At 37.8% G+C, this 19,797-nt stretch overlaps 1 protein-coding gene across 3 annotated transcripts in view; it reads right to left on the bottom strand.

Annotated features, from left to right (window-relative positions):
- The window catches only part of GABRB2 (gamma-aminobutyric acid type A receptor subunit beta2), a 196,417-nt gene extending 176,862 nt beyond the window's left edge, over window positions 1–19,555 (bottom strand). For all 3 annotated transcript variants that reach the window (XM_008147650.3, XM_008147648.3, XM_054717038.1), the window contains exons 1-3: window positions 19,479–19,555; window positions 19,232–19,323; window positions 18,173–18,240 (exon numbers count right to left, since the gene is read on the bottom strand). In XM_008147650.3, coding sequence (XP_008145872.1) covers window positions 18,173–18,240; window positions 19,232–19,323; window positions 19,479–19,555 — 237 coding nt within the window. The remainder of the gene's footprint in view (window positions 1–18,172; window positions 18,241–19,231; window positions 19,324–19,478) is intronic.
- Window positions 19,556–19,797: the final 242 nt, after the last annotated feature.

Genomic DNA, 19,797 nt, shown 5'->3' on the forward strand with positions numbered 1-19,797 from the left:
CTACCACTTCTTGGGAACAAGAAACACGAATAAGAGGAATTATAAGCTATTCTACCATCAGCGTAGTCCATTTATTATGTAACTTCCATGAGTCACACCGTTTGTGAGCTAGACCTGGTTATGGTTGGAATAGTCAAGAAAACAGACATGGTCATGACCTCATGAAGCATAGCCTATGGACTATGCAATTATTTCTTCAATACAGCAAAACTTTTAAGGACTAAGAGGAGAAAATATTTTCTTGATTCTAATTATTATGTTAGTCAAAATATTAACCTTCTCAAAAGTATCCATATGATATTGTCAGAAAACTTTATAATTTACTATGAAGCAAACTTACCATAAGTTTCTATCAGTCTCTCTCTCTCTGTCTCTTTCTCTTTTTTTTTTTTACTCCTCACCCAAGGATATTTTTCCATTGATTTTTAAAGAGAGTGGAAGAGAGAGGGAAAAATAGAGAGAAATATCAATGTGAGAGAAACACATCGATTGGTTGCCTCCTGCATGTGCCCTGACCAGGGACTGAGTTGGGTAGGAGCCTGCAGCTGAGGTACTTGCCCTTGACTGAATCAAACCCAGGACCCTTCAGTCCACAGGCCAACAATCTATCCACTGAGCCAAATTGGCTAAGGTTATCAGTCTCCTTTTATCGCTACTAGAGGCCCAGTGCACGACATTCGTACACCCGGAGGGGAATGGGGGAGGGTCCCTCAGCCCGGCCTGTGCCCTTTCACAGTCTGGGAGCACTCGGGGGACGTCTGACCGATGGCTTAGTGCTGAGAGGCTCCCGTCACCACTGCTGCGCTTGCCAGCCATCAGCCCCACTTGTGGTTGAACAGCGCTCCCCCTGTGGGAATGCAATGACCACCAGGGGGCAGCTCCTGCATTGAGTGTCTGCCCCCTGGTGATCAGTGTGCGTCATAGTGACAGGTCGTTCCGCCGTTCGGTCAATTTGCATATTACCCTTTTATTATATAGGATTATTTTTAATTTTTTTTTATTACAGCTTACAGTTAATATTTTGTATTAACTTCAGGTGTAGAACATAGTACTTACACAATCTTATACTTTACAAAGTGTTCCCCTTGATATACCTACACTGTCAGTTTTTAAAAAATCTATCTGCGATAGCTAAAGAGCAAATCTAGGAATTAATATGAGACAAAGAGCCTCACACTGTTTTCTATAACGCCTCCAATTTTAATTCTAAAGATGTGTTCCTTTTTATGATTTTTAAAACCTTAATTGATAAAAATGTATTTCTCCAAGAAATCACACCATCAACACATTTAATTTGAACCATCTCTCATCCACATAAAGCCCTAATAGATACAGAAGAAAACGAGGTAATGATTTCAATTTCATATACTGTATCTTACATTGGTTTATATACAGAGTTGGACTTTATATTTCATGCCACCGTTATTATCCTAAAACAAAGGTCAGAAAACATTTTCTCTGTCATTACTCTCTAGTAAATATTTTGGACTTGGCAGGCCATGAGGTCTCTATTGTCACTGCTCAACTCTGCCTTTACAGTTCAAAAGAAGGTAGGGGTAATACATAACCAAATGGGCATGGGTATAGACCAATAAAAGTTTATTTATAAAAAATCAAGCACCGGACATACTTGCTTTAATCCTGCTCTAAAATATCAATAATCTTTGGCCAACTCTAGCTGAGCAGAGATGAGAACACTCATCAAAAGCATGTCTCATTAAAACCCAGCTTAAAAAAATAAAATATTGAAAGGGTATTTTTGGAGATAAAATTTTATGATATCCTTAAAATTATGATAGGGGGGAAATAAACCTATAGATAATTAATAATCAAATTCCCTTTGAATTGTGTTGTAGTCAGTATTCTGTTTATGATAGTACTATATCTACATTTTTTAAAATAAAAGCATACAGGTCCTACACATAGTTGTCAAAAGACCTCTCTTGATACATCCATCAGAAGTCTAAATTCATTGCAGTGCAGCATATCTATACTTCAATATAAAAGTCACCCCATATAGAGACTTCATTTTGCATGTAAAAATATATATTCAGTAAACCCATGCAAAATAGCATGGCGTCCCAGCCTTGTTATGGTTTGCGAATGCTGTATTACAGGAAGCACCTTTTTCTCTTCAGGATGTACATATAGTCTTTTTAAGCTGATGTACGTGGCATTGCTATTTCATGTGAGATCCCAGTATGCTATGCATCTAATTTTAGTTTATCAGTACTAAATAATTCAACCTGAGGATGCTAAGTTCCTACTTAAACAGCAAGAAATAACTATTTTATATTCAATTTTGTATTGTGTGTGTGTGTATATGTGTATGTGTGTGTGTGTGTGTGTGTGTGTGTCTATGCCTGTGACGACCAAATACTTCTCAAAAGTGTCCATCTGTTATCAGGTCACATATACTATATGACAGCCAAATACTATATGCTATTGACAATGCTGAGCTAGTTTATAGAAATTCTTTTTTCTTACAATGTTTGAGCTTTTGACTTTTCTCTCAAAGGCACACCTGACTGTAACTTAATAGAAGTTACAATTCAACTAAGGAGCCACTAAATCCCCTAAAATGTATATAGCGTATTTTCTTTGAACTTTAGTAACATACATTGAGATATTTTCCAGAAATCTCAACTTCATGCATAACTAAGCCATTCTTAGCTGATGGGATCAAAATGACAATTCAAACTGTATAGTACAGCAGATAGACAAGTCAATGTATTTGAAACAGCCAAACCAATTCTTAATTTGGACGACCATAATGGAAGAGCTTTATAGTTCTAGATCTTTTGGTGATCAAGACCCTGGACAAAACTTATGATCAGATTTAGTGTTGAATCCAGGCAAGTCTTCACTCTGAAACGGGTATTTGCAGCAACAGTCACACACAGTGTGTCAGTTACACTGTTTCATCCTCTGGTTGTAAATTTATCAATATGAAATAGCCTTTTTCAACTATTTGTACTGAAACTATTTTTTAAATATATTTTTATTGATTTCAGAAAGGAAGGAGAGGGAAAGAAAGATAGAAACATCAATGATGACAAAGAATCACTGATCAACTGCCTACTGCACACCCCACATTGGGGATTGAGCCCTCAACCCGGGCATATGCCCTGACCGGGAATTTAACCATGACCTCTGGGTTCATGGGTCTATGCTCAACCACTGAACCAGGCCAGCCGGGCTGTGCTGAAACCATTGATACCTCAAATAAAGGACAGCAGAGTTTATATGGAGCACATGATGATGATTTGACTTAATATATACAAAATAGTTTTCTTATTTTCATAAGGTTTATAATGTGCAACATAAAAATAGGATATAGTAATCAGAGACTATTGTTTTAAATCTAAGTTTTTTAAAAAAATAGAAGAAATCTTTAAAGCTATGCCCTCAGTGAAAATTAATGCTGGTTCTATAGGCCCAAGTAAATGAATCCTATATAGTAGAAGACTGAAACTGAAATAAAACAATCATCTACAATGTTTAAATTGATTAGGATCATAATAAGCTGCAAAAACATGCATGATGTTTCTACATATATATTTCAAATATGTTAGTGATACCCAAGGCACCCTCATGCATAAATTGAAATGGAAATGGAATCCTGATTTTTAAGTTAAAAGATACCCCATTTGATATGGATATATGGCATTTGTTCTTTTGGAAAGAATTGAAAATAATAATAATTGGATATAAAAATCTCATTTACAATAACCATAAAAACTGCAAAGTACTGGAGAATAAATTTAACTAGAATTATGTAAGGCCTATGGGAATAAATTTAACAAGACACATGCAAGACTTATGTAGAGAAAATGGTAAATTATTACTGAAAGACATAAAAGAATATGCATAAATGGACAAAATTATTATGTTCTTTAGTTGGAAACACCAATATTGTTGAGAAGTAAATTTCCTTTTTAATTCCTCAATAAATGTTAAAGGATTAACAAAATACTAGGAGTGTTTTTTAACTTGCCGATATTTAATTATTATTTAAAAACATAATTATTTCATAATAGTTAAGTATAATTAAGTAGAAACATAATGAGGGGAGATTTGTGTTGCTATTTAAAGCTAAAACAATTAAAAGCACATGGGCCTAGCACAAAAATATGAAAAAATATTCATGCAGCAAATTACAGAGTACAAAGACTTAAGGACATAAGATTTCCTATATGATAGACATTTCAAATTATTAGGGAAAAGAGAGAATTTCATTAAATGTTACTATGACATCTTTCTATCTATGTGTCTCTATTCCTCCTATCCATGTTTAGTCCTGCTTTAGAACTTACTCCAAAACATCTCAAATGTATTCAGCATTTATGTGAAAAAAAACACACATAAACTACTGAAAGGTCATTTGAACATGTTTTAAAAATCTTGGGGTGGAAAAGACTTTTTAAAGTCTGAAAACCAAGGTCAAAAGTCCTAACATACTTTATGTACTAAATCTTCTGGACACTAAAAGATAGTTCTCACAAAGTGACTACACAAGAAACTAGTTTTGCAATATGTAACAAAAGGTTTATTGTCTTCATGTATAAGATGCTACAATAAATTGTTAAGAAAAAAGTGAGTCCTCTTATAGAAAAGAAACTAATAAAGGACATGAAAAGGCAATCAGAGAGAAGAAACACAATGGACTATAAAACACAAAAAAAGTATCTGAAATAGTTACCTGGATATAAAATTTTTAATTAATCAAGAAAACTACCAATTTTACCTAACAGATTAGCAAAGGTAGAAAGAATGAACATACTAAGGAGGACACCCAAGACTGGTCTGTGTGTGCAATGAAACTCTCAGACGCTGGTGGTGTGAATACACACTAGCCCTGTTTATAAAGGAAGCATAGCTTTGTTAATATGTTTCAATATCTAAAATGTACATACTCTGGGTTCCATTAATCTCACTTCTAAGAATTTACCAGGGGGAAATAATTTTACAATTGCATCAAAAGCGCACATAGGGGACTCTTTAATATAGTTTAGCTCACAATAGTAAAAAACTATGAATAATGATAATGTTCTTCAACAGAGAGTTGATATGGTACAGCCATACAATGAAATTCTAAGCAACCACTGGATTTTATGTTGTAGAAAAATTGTAGGTGCATCCAAAGATGTTCACAAAATGTTAAGTGCAGAAATCATATTCTAAAACACTGCAATTCTATTTTGCGTGACTTCATGTGAATTCCCTAAAAGTCTGGAGGTTTGGTGGTCATTTTGCCAACAGTATCCATTTCTGAGTAATGGAAAATAAAGATCTTCACTTTTCATTACAGTTTATTATATTACTGATTTTTCTATAAGGGGCAGAAATAGGTAATAACTATTCAGAATTAAAAATCACAGAATTTTAAGAAAAGTATAAGACAGGCAAAATTACCTACTTTAGAAAGCAAACGTAACAGCTAAACATTACCTTATATCTTTCACTTAATTTCCAGTATAGAAACTGTGGAGCAGAATCTAAGAAATTTGTACAAGGTTTTATCATCAGTGACAAATTGAGGGAAAATCCTGAACTTCCTAGTTCCTGTTTTTGAAATAAATATTGGCCCTACCGACCATTTCACATTAATTATAGAAATAATCTCTTAAAATGAACAGTCTATTTTAGGACAAGAATAGCTTGCTTTAAAAAGAAATACAGAACATAGTATTTTAAAATTTTATATATATAAATAAAATTAGGCTGCATCTGGCCTAATTTTATCCTTAATTTTTACCAAACCAGTTGTTTATTTGATAAAGTAAAAAAAGGAGTTTAGAAATATTTTGTTTAAGCCACATATTTTTCCAACCTTCAGGAACACAAATGCATTCAACTAAAATCTCTCAGACTGACCCTGAAATACATCACAATTATCATTTCACACAAATGCCAATCATCATTTTACTGAGTATTCTGAGCTAGATACCACCTCATTAAAATAATAAGATATGTAGGGCTGACATTTTCTTGGTTCTAAAAGTCTCTCATAAAATTTAATAAAAAATGAATTTTGTTATTAATTCTCAGGATCACCATATACTTATTTTCAGAGCAGATTTCTGTTTTTTTGAGCAAGAACTGAGTTCATTTCTCAGTGATGAAAGATGATTTATAACCACCAAGAAAAAAAAACAGATCATAATCATCAACGTACCCATAAACCCTAATGATGAAGAAACAGTGATAACTACTATTTTAATTGATCTGTATACTACTTTTGCATATTATAGATATTATTCTTTATGTTCTACTTGTTTGATTTTTGTAGGTTTCCCAAAGTCATCTGGAAAGCTGGATCAATTATTAACAATCACCTCGGGAGATTATAATTGAGGCAGGTCCATTCAACTCTTTCAATTTAACTTGAGAAAAAAACACACAAAATAAATGCTATAGTGGACAAATTGAGCTCAAACTCCAGTTCCACCACTTTCTAGCAGTGAAGTAATGAGGGCTGTGTTTTCTTGGTTCTAATAGGTTCTAACTCATAGAAATCTTCCATCCCGTTTACTCACCTATAAAAGGTGATAATACTTCTTATTACACAGTTTTCGAGATTTCACTGTGAAATCACTGAAAAATTACATGTCATTTTACAGAAGCTTCTTAATAAATGGTAGTAATTTTTAGTAACATTGACAATCATAGTAAAATATAACTCAGTTTTATGTCAAAGGTATAATGTACTTTTTCAAATCCTTTTTTTTCATTGACCCTGGTTATTCAAATTGTTTGTTTATACCAACGCTTAGAAGAACAGAGATAATCTACATGTACTTTCATACTGTTGATTCCCTGTCATATCAATTCAAAAGGACAGTCCCTGAATATATCCACATTCTTACATGGCCAATCCTTGTGGCATATTTTATAAAATTTATACTAAGCAAATCTTTGCTAACCACCTGAAAAGGGTCTCCAGCTATTTCTCACCTATTGGAAGAATCTTACAAACTCCGCAATGATAGAAACCACATGTCTCTCTCCATCTTCCTCTCTCTCTCTTTAAAGTCCAACAGCATAAGGAGTGTCTGATTTAATCCAGTTTTTCCTTCTATGACTGCACTAATCATTCAAACAACAATAAAACTGGAAACCCAGAGCTCCCAGAGTGTGGCTATTTTTTAAAATGACAGCATAAATAAGTAAGAGGGTTTTGTTTTTTGTCCCCCCCCCCCCCCCAAATCTGGGAATTTTACCACTGGACATATTTAGAACATTTGCCCTTGACTAAAGCATCCTAAGTAAAGAAAATTCTGTTACAACACATTTTCCCCCATGTGGTCTAGGTGGTGGTGATAAGCACAGTCAGTTTTGTGAAATAACAAGATAAAGTCATTTTAAAATGTGGTTTTCAAAGGTGACTCAGTAAATAGAAAGTGTTTTATGTTCTCTAAGAAAATGTGCAATTAAGATATTAAAATGATAGTTGATCTCTCTAAATAACCAAGTAATAGTATACCTGCCAGAAAATATTACTTCATGGTGTTAAAAAAAGACATTGGCAAAATGGTTTTATTCAAATTTCTTAAAGAACAGAATTTGGCCTCCAAAACCCTAAAATAACATAATGCATCCCAAAATAAAGTCTAAAATAAAACATTCCAAAAAATCTGAAAGAAATAAGAAAAACTCTGTTTTTCTTGGGGTCTATAATTTTGCAGGTCTTTCACCTGTAAATTTGGCAAGTACCTAAGATTATGACTTTTAAAATAATAAGGACATCATGCTCTATTGACTTATATTTAAAAAACAACAACATTGGTTTGCCACACAGGCATATTCATGTGATTCCAGTAAACACCTATGAGCATTCTTCCAACACATAAACCAGATGCAAATTGACACAGCCTTGCAGATCAGCCCCAGCAGAGCAGAAAGCGAGGGCTGGAGAAGCCAAGCTTGAAAAAGGAGTAATTTATGCCACTGGTCAATCAGAAAACACTATAAGAGATCTTCAGTCTATTAACTCAAATCCTTATTTGGCCAAAGAAACAGCGGTACGTATTTACAAAATAAGTCTTGACGTTTCTTTGTCTGTATGTAGGTCAAGGAAAACTAACAGAAAAAGTAATTAAGTTTCTTTTTTTGATCATAGTGGCTTCAATAACAGTAAGGACACAGAATGGTGATTAGATTTTACAACCTAATAACTGGCAACTACTCACATTTAAAAATCTTTCACATCTCTGCTTCTTATGTTATGATATTCTTTAAAATGGCCTACAGACCATTTCACCTAAGATTATGGTTAAAAAATATTTCTTATAAAATCTGTAGTCAGTGAAATGTCCACAACCTCACAAAAACTGACAATTTAAAAAAGATGATCTTTGTATATTTGTTTAAAAGCCAGTTGTCTGTTTAGATAGACCTTTGACAATCCAGTTAACTTGCAGTCCGGAGAGGCAGGAAGATTTGAGAGTTATGTTAAAACATATGCTCCCTCCCAGAAGGGGGGAACAGAAGCATTGTTTTTTCTCTGTTGGTGCTTTAGAAGTTGCAAGGCAGAACAAATGGGACGATATAGATAGAAAACAGCAATCACCTTAGAATTATCTAAATTAGCAGCCCTACTACTCAACATGTCCCATTAGCAGAATAAAACAGCCTTTAATTTTCCATTATTATTCATCATATTCTTATTTTCACGGAAATGCAAAATTCTAAGCCAGTATCAGGGCTTTTGAACATGCAGGTTCCTGACCCCCCTGCCAGACCCACTGAGTCAGACGCTGGGCACAGGCCCTGAAAACATGACTATTCACACGAGACTCAGAGGATTCCATTGCACAGCAAAGTCTGAGAATCACTGTGAAAACTTTGTTCTCAATCTTTTATTTCGATTCTTCTACCTGAGGGATAACACCACTCTCCCATCATCTGAAACACTCCTCTCTCTATCAACCCTCACCTCCCTCTACAGCCAATGAAGATGGATCCTTCTGGACTTTAGAGAGAGCCTTAGTCCCCATGCAAGAACCATTTCCTATCCTTCCACAATACAGCCTCATTGGCACATGCTGGTGATGTAAGCACTTGATAAATACTTGCTGTTATGTTAGCCTGATATATTGCAGTCCTTCAACGACTCCTCCAACAAACCCATACAATCCACATTTGTTGAGCATCTATCTACTAATTGTCAGGCATTGCGGCAGGCGCTGGGGATGCATAGAGACACTGACCATGCCTTTGTATTCATATACCTCAAAATCTCAAATCTTCCTTCATGGCTTATTCATGTTTCACTTTTCTAAGGTACACATAGATTTACCTCCCAAACCTCACTAATTTAATTGTTGGCACTGTGTTAGGAGAGAAGTTACTTCATCTTCAATGATCCAAACAATTATTTCTAAGTTAACACCTCTTGGAGGGTAGGTTGGCAGTAGGTGCCAAGTTATAGAGCAAGGCAATGAGACTTGGCAGTAAAAGTGCAGATAGAATGTCAACCAAATGAGCATCAGCAAGAGACAGTGGGCTAAAGACACCCCCATATTTTCCCATGTAAATAAGAAGGATAATTTAACCCCATTTCTCCTTGTTTAATAACATATATTTTAAAATAAAATGCCCAACAGGAAGCAGTATACAAAACTGATGTTTGTATCTTTTAAAACTCAAAACCATCTACTTTCTTATTTCAAAGTATTTGTTATGGCATCCAAACATGTAAATTGTGATTTCAGAAAAACTGGTAATATCAGGATAGAAACAGAGCCAAGAGTAGCTGTGTGAATGTGAGTCAAATTGATACATAAAACGTTTTTTTTAAAATTCCATTTACATGCTTCTTAAATACAGCTCTCTACTCTGTATATGATTTGTATATTGTAGTTAATGGTGCAGAAGTAAAAGTAAATATGTTGATTTTCAAATAATCTGTAGCTAGACATGACTAATAATCTATTAAATGTATTTTTAAAATCCTTTTTGAAAACAATACACAAGGAGTAAAAAAGGAAATACCAATGTACTCATGTTTGTAAGCTCATGGAAAAGGCACAAAAAATACATATACACCAGTTTTCATTGGTGTGTAGGTTTATATTTTCTTTAAAAAAGCATAAAACTGAAAATATTCATAGTCTGCTAAGTGAAAATGCAGACTATAAAAATTTTCTCTGCAAAATAAAATAATAAGTTAAATGTGAAAATAGACAAGAACCAGAAGATAACGTAGGCAAATTCAAACACCATTTCAATGAAGTGATTGAATGTGGACCATTTTTGCCTTTGGTGTTTGTTGGTGTTTTATCACAGTGTACTTCCAAACATAAATGGGCATGGCAATTAAGCACAAAACTTATTACTCAATGAGAAAATCATTTTTTCTGGTTGTTTGGAGACAAAAAGCACAAAACCATTCTTTTTACCTGTGGTTCTCAATTGGGGACAATACTCCCCCCCTCCCCCCAGGCACATTTGGCAATTTCTGGAGACATTTTTGGTTTTTGCAACTATTAGGTACCTCTGGCATCTTAGTGGAGGCCAGATACACTGTTAAATATCTTATAATGAACAAGACAGGCCCCCCAACAGAGAATAATCTATCCCCAAATGCCCATAGTACCAGGTTAAGAAACCCTGCCATAGAAGGATCACAAAACTAGTGAGTGCCCACCCCTAAAATTAAGTCCCCCCACCCCAAGTTAAGAAAATCATGTTCTCTGATTTACATTCTTATAGGAATTTCCATGGCCACTTAATCACAGATGGGGATGGGACAGCATACTAAAGCATACATGCTGTACTTCTAAAATATAACCCTCGAAATACTGCTCTCCCCTGCCTTCTCGTGCAGGGTAAATCCACCGTCAGATCTTTACTTCATGCCACATTCGAGCAAGAGCATTGTTCGGGGTACCCACAAAGCAACAGTCAAAAATGTGCCCTAAGAGTTAACCAAGAGAAATAAACTATCAAAATCAAGTGGCATTGTTGTTTTCAAATATGTGTACATCTTCTAGAGATACTGTATAAGGAGTCTCAAATATATTAAGTGGGATGGAGGAGAGGAAGATCTGGGAAGAGAAGAAAAAAACACAACGACCTTTAAGAGAATTATCTGCAAGAACAATTCTTCAGAAATCACAAAAATGTATTCTCAATGCAAAAAAAGTTCAATTGAAAATGAGTTTTTGATAATAAAGAAAAAAAGGGGAAAGAGTGAGGTCTTTCGTATAGCGCCCGCTCACAGCCTAAATCCACTGAGATAGTTGACAGTTCTCAAACATATACCATCCAACATTTAGTGACAATTATTGGCCTTAATGGTTATCTGACAGACTCTGCTGAAGCAAAATATAATTATTTAAAAAGTTAAACAGCACCCACTCATAATGAAAGAATTGACATAAGCAATATCCTTGACTCTACAACATCTTACATAAATCTTTCTTTATTGCTTGGTTTACATTATGCTCCACATATGAAATATAAAACGTAAGTTTCTCAAGAATAGGGGGCCACATCTTATATGTAATAGACACTGAATAAAGTATTTACCTGAAAAATTATTTTAATGATATTAGATTTTTTTTCAAGGGGAAGAGGGTGAGGAGTAATAGTAACATCTTAAGCTTAGTTTGTCTGATCCAGAAAACAAAACAAGACAGAAAACAAACAACTACAACAAAACTGTGTGATCTTGAACAAGTCACTTAACCTCTCTGGGCCTCAAGTTCCTCTTTTGTGAATAGGTTCTTAGTAACCATCTCACTTTTTTTACTGGAGGATTAGATGACATAATGCATATCAACAGGATACCTGCACAAGCTATGACTCAATAAGCAGTAGCATTTTAATTATTTTATTATATTAGTATTACAATGATGGCAAAAAAAGGTTGAGCACTGTACCAGGGGAGAAGAAGGGGCAGAGAAGGGGAAGGAAAAACAGAAAAAGAAGGTGAGGACATTAATAGCTTGCTAATATTGGGTAGGAGGCTTCTAAGCATAATTTAGAGCCTGCCTGTTGTCAGTGAGTGTTCACATCCACCTTCAGCACGCTTCATGGTTCTCAGATAACCTTCTCCGTATGTCCTGAGTAACCTCACCCATCTCCATGGCAGCCCTCCTCTAACCTCATTAGAAAGGGTCTCCCATGTCACAGATAATACAGAGGCCTTCAATCAAGCAATCCTTTCCATTGCTGGATATCACCCCACCCCAATTTCCGCTTTGTATTTGCAATCTCTGCCCTTCTATCATACTCCTCCGCCAAATTATATGAGTCCTTTCCGCAAGTGCCCTCTCCCCACTTCACTTTAGACCCAAACTTTTCAGAAGTGTAGTTTCAACCACTAAAACTCCCCTCCCTACATTTACCAGTGAGATCCTGCTACCATTTCTGAGAGACAAGTCTCAGAACTTACTTCATTTTATCACTGTGGCATCTGACTGACAAGAAAAACAAGTCTGAGATGTTCTAAATTAAATTACAGTGAGACAGAATCGTTAGACAGTTAAAAGCTGGGGGCCCCAATCCTGAATGAATGCTGGATTGATGAATCAACATTCAAGTGGCCACTAGCCAACCACAAATAGGACCACAGTACTTGCACGGGCATGAACTTCCAGTCCTGTTGTCTGTAAGCAACCGAAAGTAGAAACTATTTCTTCCTTATGGACTATGCTCCTGTCATAAAACTACCCAGGCTTCACCTTATCCCAACCCCTTACACCTTACTTGTGTAAATTCCTTCAAAACAACTTTCTTCTCCAAAACACAACGGACGAAAAGCGCTCCTCAACTCCAGGACAGCAGACTCGTCGCCTTTTGCACTTAACGCTGTTGCTGCTGGTTTAGACTTCCCGTCCCAGGCCCTGCTCCTTTTTGGCCTAATGTAAAAGGGCTTTCAGCTGTGGAAGTTGTGTTTCTTCTGTGTGTTTGCTCAATAAGACACTGCTGACCGTTCCTTCCTTTTGTAAACTTCCCTGTGCCTCAGCTTTGAAGTCATTATCTGCAGGTTCTCCTACTAACTCTCTAACTGCTGCTTAGCTGCTTAGTAAGCGCCATAGGGGGCTCCTTTTCAGGTTCCACCACGTGAACTACAGTGCTCACCAGAACTCCATTTTCAGCTGTCTCTCATTTTCCATTTTTAATTGCATCCATTCACATAGCTATTAGTAGTGCCACTTACGTGCTGACATGCCCAAGTTCATCTCTCTAGTCATGGCTCCTTACTTAGCTCTAGACCTGTATTTTCCAATCACCTACTGGCTGTCTCTACTCAGAGATTCCATATGTGTAGAAAAGTCAACATTTCCCAGACTGCCCACCCTTACCTTCTCAATTCGATTGCTCTTCCTGTTCTGTGTGTCAAAAAATGACACCACGAGAAACCTGGGATTCACCAAGTCCTATTACTTCTACCTTGTAAATGCCACGATTTTATATCTCCTTTGCATCCCTGTTTATTCATCAATCCTTCCTGGGTTTTTGCATTGGGTTTCCATCTCATCTCCCAACCTTAGGTCTTGTTCCACTTCAATCCACCCTGAAGTGTGAATCTTTCCTGCAATTCTCCTATGGGCATCCTTTCCTGGGTCCCTACAGCCTTGGGAATAAAAATTAAACTCCTCAACAAGCCACAGAAATGGTATTCATAATCTGATCACCACCTCTGATTTCAATACCAACATTACCACCTCCTCACAGCTACTCCCAACTCCAGCCATTTCAAGTTACGTGAAAATCCATATTTTTCCTTGTGTCTTATTTTCCTATATGCCACCTTTATGCATGGAACATATATCCAGAGACCTGTAACTCCTGTCTTCGCTTACCTAATTTCTGTGTAATACCTCAGTACTCCATATTCTCAATATTCCATCTTTCAAAGCACCGATGATCCTACATTGTGATTCTACATTTGTTGGTTTAAACAGTAAAATGCCTTGACATTTAGAACTATGATTCTATGTTTGGTTATCTCCACAGATATGGTCTAGTATCTAGTGAATAATAACAAATCACTGCCTTAAAAACAAATACTTCACCCAATATTTGTGGCATTCACCAGGAGTCAAACATCCAACCAACCATTATATAGTCAAAACCACAGGGAGAGACAGAATAACCTTGTCTTTGTGTATTAGAATAGAATAAATATGTAAATATAAATATGAATTAGGATAGAATAAATATGTAAATATAAAGGATAGAATAAATATGTAAATATAAAGCAACTTGAACTATCAAACAACAAATGAATGATGTAGGAGTCAACAAGTCACAAAGTAACCCATGAGAGACACAGACCATGAGGTACTCACTGGATGCTCAGAGAAAGTTCTAGGGAGAAGATAAGACTCACAGTGAGTATAAGTACTGTAGCAGCCTGCAGGGTTATCAATAGTGAACACCTATATATTAAGTTTCATGAGGGGAGGGGACAAGTTGGCCTTGTTCACTGCTCTGCTCCTTAGCCAAACACATGGCAGGACCACAGTAGCCACTAAATAAGTATTTGTGCTGCAGTGAATTTTAAACTTTGCAGCTGGCAAAGAAAACATCTGGGTTTTTTGTTTTGTTGTGTCTTTAAGGCAGTGCTTTTCGCCACTTGCCATCCCATAAGAAGGTAATTTGTGTTTGTGTTTACTAGAACTCTTTCCTCAAAAGTGAAATATTGCTTCACTCTCTGGATGGCAAATGTGTTGTTTCAAGACGGAGAAGGATCTGCTTTAAATGAAGAGAAAGCTATTTCAGTCCCTAATCCTCAGAGCCAATTTTGGATCTTAAAATGCACTTTTCATCAAGAATCTTAACAAAAAGATTCTTGCCAGTTTAACCAAGACATCTAAAAATATGTCACTCGAAAGCCAAACGCTCTGCTCAGGAACATTCTAATTGATACCACGTTCCTCCAAAGATGTTCCATTGAGCCAACCTGAGTCACGTGGCTGTGTAAGATGCCATTGTCACCCTCCTGAGTAAGAACTCGGGACTGCATGTCATTTAGGTTTTCTGCATTTTCCTTAGCCTGTGCTGATTTTCCTGGAACTTCTTTGGCCCAACCCAACATAGCTATTATAATAAACCAGACCAGAGTTACGTGTTACTTTGAGCTGGAAATCAAGTTAATATGTCCTCTGTCATTTCAAACATGAGGAAACTGAAACACAGTGATGTACATTCCTGACCCAACCTCACGTAGGGTAGCAGCTGAAGTGGACACTGGGTCTCTTGAGTGATAGCCGGGTGTTAAGTCTTCTATATAGGCTCCCCTCACAGAACACCAATGCTTTCCACACACATCATTTCATTAATTCTGTTGTCACCCAAGATAGGTAACATGGGACTGCTAGTCCCCTTTAACAGGTGAGTCACTCTCTCAGGGTGACGGGACTGGAGAAGCAGAGCTGGCATCCAAGACTCCTGGCTGAGGTCAGGGTGTTTCTGGCATTGTCATCTGCCAGGATCACCACAAGGACACGGACCTTTTTCTTTTGGTACAAATGAGTCAATAGCAATGTAAATGGGCTCGCGTGCCTACCATTCTTCAAAGGGAGATTTGCTAAAATAAAAGCAAGTTACAATCACCAGAGGTTGCAGGCCACAAAGGATGATAAGGCAGAAACATGGGTGTTAATCAATTTTGAAGTTTCATTTAATCAATCAACTCTTCTTCCAGAACTGAATCTAATAAAAAAAAAATCCTAATCCTTATAGACCTGTACACAGGAGGCAAAATGCCACACACATCTTATTTTATTGAGACACCAGCGATGGACTTTCCCATCTGCTGCTTCGAATCAAATAACCATGTTTACATAAACTAGCATACATCACACAATGTTTCTCTGAAGGAGTAATATAAGGTCACTCCGATTGCTAGCTGAAAGAAGTTTATTTTACACGTCAGGATGTGTCTGGACAAGTCCACGTGTAAGCACCGGGCTAGGAAAGGGTCTGGCAGGGGTTTTAACACTGGGTTCTAGTCATTAATGCTGCGCCACTGTCCTATTTACAACCTGACATTTGTCTTTACACTTTCAGCATCCCATGATTTTTCAGCAACAGTAAATAACTTTCAAAGATGACACCTCGCCTTAGCTGGGTCTATATTTTGACTAGCAGGTCTTGGCAGTGTGTCCAATTCAGATACCTCTCCAAAATGCTGCATACAGGTAAAAAAAAAAAATGAACAAAACTTAACAAGAGAAAAAGAAAAGAAAAACCCTATACCAAACAATTTGGGATATAATATACCTAAATTCTTAATCTATTGTAGCAACATCTAGTTATGCCACCACTGTCTCTGGATTTTAAATATTTCATATTTTTTCCATAAATCCCTGCGCTTGTGACCCTATAAAGGGGGAAGGTGGTCAAATAAAATTTGGGAGGATAAAAGAGCATAAATAAATCAAAATGCGGAAGAGGGGGACTCTAATTCAGTCACAATGAACCACACTTAATTTCTATATTACTTTGTTTTAGCAACACAATTTAGATTCAAGTACATAGGATTAAGGAAGTACCAACATTAGGACATTTTGAATTTTTTATGGTAAAACTCAAAATATACACACTGATGAAAGACCTCTAAAGTCCCACAGAAGTGGACATTTGTATATCTGAAAAATTAGTTTCCTAAGAAACAAGCATTCTCTACCCACGAGACTTACAAAATGTGTGGGAAATCTGAGTTTCTGAATCATTCAAGATTGCCTTTAGTCTATGTTTATGTCCTACAGGGTCAAAGCTTGCCAAATAATTATAAAATAAGAAGATGCATGTCCTTAAGACATTTCTGAAATACAGGGTGTCAGTTTTGAAAAGGAAATGTATTTTCATAAACACTGCCTTCATAATTATTCAGTGTGTGTATACATTCTTGGGGACACGCTGGAGGTGAATGTTCCCTCCAGCAGTCATAAGGTGTTTCAGAATCTTTTAATACCTCAGGATTATCACCTATCTTTGGACAGTGTACAGGGGAATGAGGATGGCTATTTGAGCTTCCTCTTTATTTGAACTCTGGGGCTATGAAAATTAGTGTAATGTGGAAAGCATGGCCACTACAGAGTACTTTGGACCTAGTTGATATGTGTTCTAAATTTCAAATCCTGCTGGCTGGCTTAGAAGTGTCTGCATTAAACCCTAGGTACAACACTCTCTTCAATGGTGCATTCCATTTCTAGGCAGAATCGTGCCACCACAACATCTTCTAAGAAATGTGCTTTGTACTATCAGAATTGAAAGTAAGACTGCAGTCTGACACTCAAATGGCCTTTCTTGGAGAAACTTCTGAAGGGGAAAACTTCAAAACACAGAGTAGGAAACTCCAAAGTAAGTGGGGGTATCTGGGACACTTGTCAGTGTTGTGTATTTGCAGTGTCCCAACATGGGCAGCAGGGGGCGGACCTGCGTGAGGCTAACCCCCCACAAGTGTTTCCTAGTCTAGAACACCCAGCCTTCTTCTGTTAACACTTGCCCCAAGTCCAAGGAGGTCGCCACAAAAGAGTGCCGCTTTCAATAAATTGTACAAGCTTAGGACATACGGTGAATAACACTGCAGAAATGACTGGAGATGACACGTGGGTCTGACTTTGCCTTTTGAAAACAACGGTGAACAATTTTCATTCTGTTTATTTTGGTGATTGGGAGGCTTAAAGGAGCTGCGGGGGGGGGGGGGGGGGGGGTAATGCCCTCAGTAGTAAAGAGGCCATCTCTGAAAGCAACAAGTGGACGTGAATATTGCCTGGGAATTTATTCAGCCTCTTTGAAGCAGTTTAATTTGTAGGTAATATTCTCTTTTACATATTGAATCAAAACCTTCCCCTCTTCCGCTAACCCCACCCCAAACCCAGAAATTTATTTGATGAGCCTGGTTTCCAATAGGACCTTAGGAACTGTGGCTTCTGCAGGGGGTCTCCTGCCTGTGGCTGCATTTTGCATGTGAATGTGTGATGCATTTTACTTGCTTTATGCCAAGTCCCAAGTAGTTGAACCAAGTTGGAAAAATCTGTAGGGACCAGAAAGAGCTGGCTCTGAAACTACAAACACACGGGGTTGCAAAGCAAAATCCCGTCCTTGCTCCGACTGCATACACATAGCCACATACACCCTGGCTCCTTTCTCCTCCCTGTCCCCAATGAATGTCTGAGGAGGCACAGTCATAAACCTCAGTACTCACCATATTGACTTCAGAAACCATATCGATGCTGGCAATGTCAATATTCATTCCCACGGCCACGGGGGGACCTGCAAACCAAGAGGGCCAGCCACGTGATTTCTCAGAACTTCATTCATTCTTAGCAAGAGTTGTCCCCGGGCCTGGGACACTCTGCCCCAAGTCCCTCCCCATGGCTCACCCTCAAATTCTTCAAGTCCTGCTTCTTTTCTAAAAGGGTACAGGAGCTCCTCTAAGACATGCTCTGTTGAACAGGCACACACGTGTCCTGAGGGATGAGGGATTCCAGCTCTGTCTACACATGTAAATGCCTCAGCAGGAGCATACACACAACTCACAAAAGCACAGGAACATTCTAGCCCAAGGGAATTTTATATATTGCCTTGAAACCCTCCTCCTCATTCACCCCCACAGCTTTCGTGTGCAGGTTTTAACTCTCTGAGCTTCGTAAGACTCTGAAGCAAAATTAAATGGCATATCAGGGTTTCTCAGGCTGCGGCGAAAGAGGTCTCTGGCCCTTCTCCCCCCTTCCCCTCCAAGCTCCTCAAGTCCTCCCCCGCCCTCCCATTCCACTGCCCCTGCAGGACTGGATAGTATCCAGACACCAGGCACTTTAAACCGTGGTCAGAACTCTTCCAAAGTAGGCGGGCACAGGGGGTTAATGCCACTTCTCAACCAATTGTCTGCACTTCTTGTCCTCCAAAATGTTCACCGCAGCCTTCACTAAGCCAGGTTCTCCGGGCACACCATTAACTAAACTTGGGATTTGTAACTGAACTGAACGAGGCAATGACAGTGAAGCAAAGGATTTTTATAACCGTGAAGCCCAAGGACAGCAAGCACCAATACATGCTAGGAGGGTCTCTCTCACGGAAAGACCATCTAAGTGCTGGCTAGTAACCAACCGGTTTAAGTTTGGGTCAGTGTCTCAATATGGTAACACCGAGACACATTCCATTCACCACGATGAGGGAGAGGGAAGAGACAGCCAGCACAAAGCTCAAAAGGCAGCTTAGGAGGCTACAGCTGGGTTGTTTCTTATTTCCACGGCAACCCCATTACCTCCAAAATCTGGTCTCAGACGAATGTCATAGCCTTTCAGGAGTCTATCCACCGTCTCTTTAACCAGTGACATGTTACTAGGATCATTGACACTGAAGAAAGAAAAGACAATAAGTAGGCATCAGTCAGGCGGCAGCCACAGCGTCCTCAGCGTCTATCTGATCCTCCCCACCGATCCCGGTTCACCGAGGTATGCAGAGCCCTTCAAAGTGAGAAAGGAAAAAACGGAAGCCTTAGGCACACTTACCTCTGCGCACAGACAGCGGCGATTATTAAGGGGAATGGCCAGATCCCAAAGTAGCCTTTTTTCCGAACTCTCCACATCCCTTTAGTTTTTGATGGGATTGAGGGCTTCACTGAAGAGAGGAGATCCAACTTAGTCTGCCCAGTGCAGTAATTCTAATGTGAGGCGCATGCGCACGGCGTACCAAAACATCAAAGGGGCCGCGGCGGCTGCCTGGGACCTAGCAGATTTTCTTGCTAAGAAAAAAATAAAAATAAAAATAAATTAAAGGGGAAAAAGGAAAAACATATATATGCATACTATATACATATTTGAATACTAT

The sequence above is a fragment of the Eptesicus fuscus genome, chromosome 6, assembly GCF_027574615.1.
Source record: "Eptesicus fuscus isolate TK198812 chromosome 6, DD_ASM_mEF_20220401, whole genome shotgun sequence".
Taxonomy (NCBI): domain Eukaryota; kingdom Metazoa; phylum Chordata; class Mammalia; order Chiroptera; family Vespertilionidae; genus Eptesicus; species Eptesicus fuscus.